We start from the raw sequence: 2,605 nt of genomic DNA, 5'->3' as shown, positions 1-2,605 counted from the left end.
TCTCTTTGACTATGACAGCGTTGGCCCTCATTGACTCCCTACTTCAATAGCCACCCACCCCCACCTACCACCCAAATTCTTAAAATGAAGCCATATAGTCACACAAACAAAAGTTTCAATAATTTATTATTATTATAAGACATCCTTAATAAATATAGTTGTAAACTTAAATAAATAAATAAATAAATATTTTAAAAATATATAAATATATAAATAAATATCACTGGTCCCTATCAGTAGAAAATATCCCTCCTTTGTTCCCCACTGCCATGTCGGAGTCAGCATTTTCAGAGGTCCGTACTGTTCCCGCTGTGGCTGTGGCAGAACTCCTGAGTTCCTGGCTCATTCGGCAGGAGCGAAAGCAGCAGTCTGAGAAGTCGGATCCAGAGCTGGCCAGGGCCGCCTCATTTCTGGACTGGCTTCCAGCAGTCAAAGGGGATGTCAAAGAGAAAGCCTTTAAGGTTGTCTATGAAATCCTCATATGTGGTGACTTGGGTGTCACAGTCAGTTTCCTGAAGAGGATGAGAAAAAGGAAACACTTGAGTCCGGGTGAGTGGCTGGCACAACGAAGCGGCTGTGTATTTCTTGTGCCACTGAGAACTCAGCGGCCAGAGCCCATTTGAAAGGATCAGGTGACACTACGGCTGCCTGTGTGTTGCCTACGGCACGCACAGACCTGCCAATGGCGTTCAGGGACTGTGCCCTAGCAGAAGGCTTGCCTCTCGTCTTCAGATAAGATGGGTTTGATTCCTGGTGAGAGGCAAGTGGCCAGCCTGAGGCATCTCCTCACCTCTAAAAAGATACAGGGCTCACTCTTCCATGAGGAAAGAAATGGGGGATGTTTGGGGTGTCTGCCCATTCTAGAAGCCCCATCTTTGTATCCATGGAATACAGGTGTCTCACGGGAAAGTCTTGTCAGGAAGTAGTGCCTGGGTGCTGGCTCTTCTCCTGGGCTCTGGCAGGCTTTGAATTTTCTCGGGTTTGCCTCACCTCTGACCTCATGACTGATAATGACATGTACACAGGCAGGTAGCTCCTGCTGCGGGGAGCAGTGGGCGCTGCTGGTCCTCAGCCTAGCCTCTAGGGATGAATGGGAGCCATGGCCTGTTCTTGAGGGGCCCCTATGACACATCTAATGACCCCAAACCACACAGCCAGAGGTCATTCCTCACCTGCCCCGCCCTCCCAGACTAACACATTCCTGCCCTGTGCCCTGATGCTGTGCACTCACCGGGGTTGGGGGGCAGTTCTTCTGGTAGTGACTGGCCATCATCTTCAAGGCGCCTTTGAGTTTGGTGAGGTTGCCCCGGAGGCCCTGCTCATATACCTTCAAGCGGGTCTGCACACATGTTGGCCTCTGTGAGAAGTAACCGTTCATTGATAAGCAAAGGCCAGGCGCTCACAGAACACAGGCTACTTGCTCATCAGTGCTTTCTGTTCCCACCAAGTGGCACAGGAAGGCTCTAGTCTTAGCACTGTCTGACTGCTGCCCTCTCCCTGCCTGACCCAGCCACCCTCAACTTGCACAGCCACGTTCTATAGCCTGTTACCTCAAGACGTTCCCAGTTCCAAGCCCCCAACTTTGCAAGCAAAGGCCGCTTGCTACGATTCTAGGAGAAGGGGCTGGACAAAGATCCCCCCAAACCTCTTTGTGGGCAAGCATTGTTCCAGAAACCCGTCTCTGTCCCTCTCTAGTCAGTATCCTCTCTCCAAGGTCACAGGGCACAGTGAAGGCTCTCAGGCAACAACAGCATCTCATAAAGGGACTCTCACTTTCCCATCATCCCCTGCAGATCCCTGACCTTTGAATGCTAGCTCTACCCAAACTTATTGCTCAGTTGATAAAAGAATGCACATGACTGCCACAGGGGCATGGCTATGACAATAAAAGAGTGCACGTGACTGCCACAGGAGATTGGCTGTGGACATCTTGACTCCCCAGATTTTGCCCCCTCCCCCTAGCAGCCAGCTGACAGGGAAGCATTAAGAGAACCTTGCAAGGGGCTATTAAAAAAAAAAGAACCCTGCAGGAACCCCGAGAGGCTACATCAGAGAGAAGCAGCTTACCTGGATGGAGAACTCTTCAGAAACAATGTCTACTTCTTCTTCATCGTTCTGTAAAAGGAAAGTGCCATGTTACCAAGCTGACAGGCAGGGCCAGGCAGGGGCCAGCGGGTGGCCTGGAAACAGCCGAACTCTCTCCCTCACTCACCTCCATGGTAGGGGTGTCATTCAGGAGGCTCAGGGCTTCTTTGATGGCATCGACATGCTTCCAAGGCCGGGTGACAAGGGCGGGTGAGCGAGTGGGTGCAGAAAAGCTACAGACCATAATGCCAAGGAAAAGTAAGATCTGAAGCCACATCCTCCTCAGGACCTTAGCCTTTCTCTCTGAGTACTGGGCTCACTGCAGAAGAGCTCTTATATACACAGTTAGAGGAAATGATTAATGGTGACCACAGAACTCCAGGGGGGCGGGGGAACTACCTGAGTTGTGGAATCTCCTGGCCCTTATCAGCTACACATGGGGCCAGTGCGCTTTCCCCCAGGTTAACAAGCTTGGGGGTTTCATTAAAATGAGCCCTTCCAAGAACTGGCAGCCCACCTG

The 2,605-nt window shown here is 51.0% G+C and overlaps 1 protein-coding gene across 1 annotated transcript; it reads right to left on the bottom strand.

Annotated features, from left to right (window-relative positions):
* Window positions 1-237: 237 nt before the first annotated feature.
* On the bottom strand, window positions 238-2,362 carry Csf2 (colony stimulating factor 2). Its single transcript, XM_075989598.1, has 4 exons — window positions 2,213-2,362; window positions 2,068-2,115; window positions 1,232-1,357; window positions 238-512 (listed from the first exon to the last, which is right to left on the bottom strand). Exons 1-4 carry the CDS (start codon window positions 2,360-2,362, stop codon window positions 405-407), a joined length of 432 nt encoding a protein of 143 aa, XP_075845713.1. The 3' UTR covers window positions 238-404.
* Window positions 2,363-2,605: the final 243 nt, after the last annotated feature.

This window comes from Microtus pennsylvanicus, chromosome 11 (assembly GCF_037038515.1).
Source record: "Microtus pennsylvanicus isolate mMicPen1 chromosome 11, mMicPen1.hap1, whole genome shotgun sequence".
In the NCBI taxonomy this organism is placed as follows: domain Eukaryota; kingdom Metazoa; phylum Chordata; class Mammalia; order Rodentia; family Cricetidae; genus Microtus; species Microtus pennsylvanicus.
The sequence above is the reverse complement of the archived record's forward strand: the minus strand, read 5'-3'. Positions and strand labels throughout refer to the sequence as shown.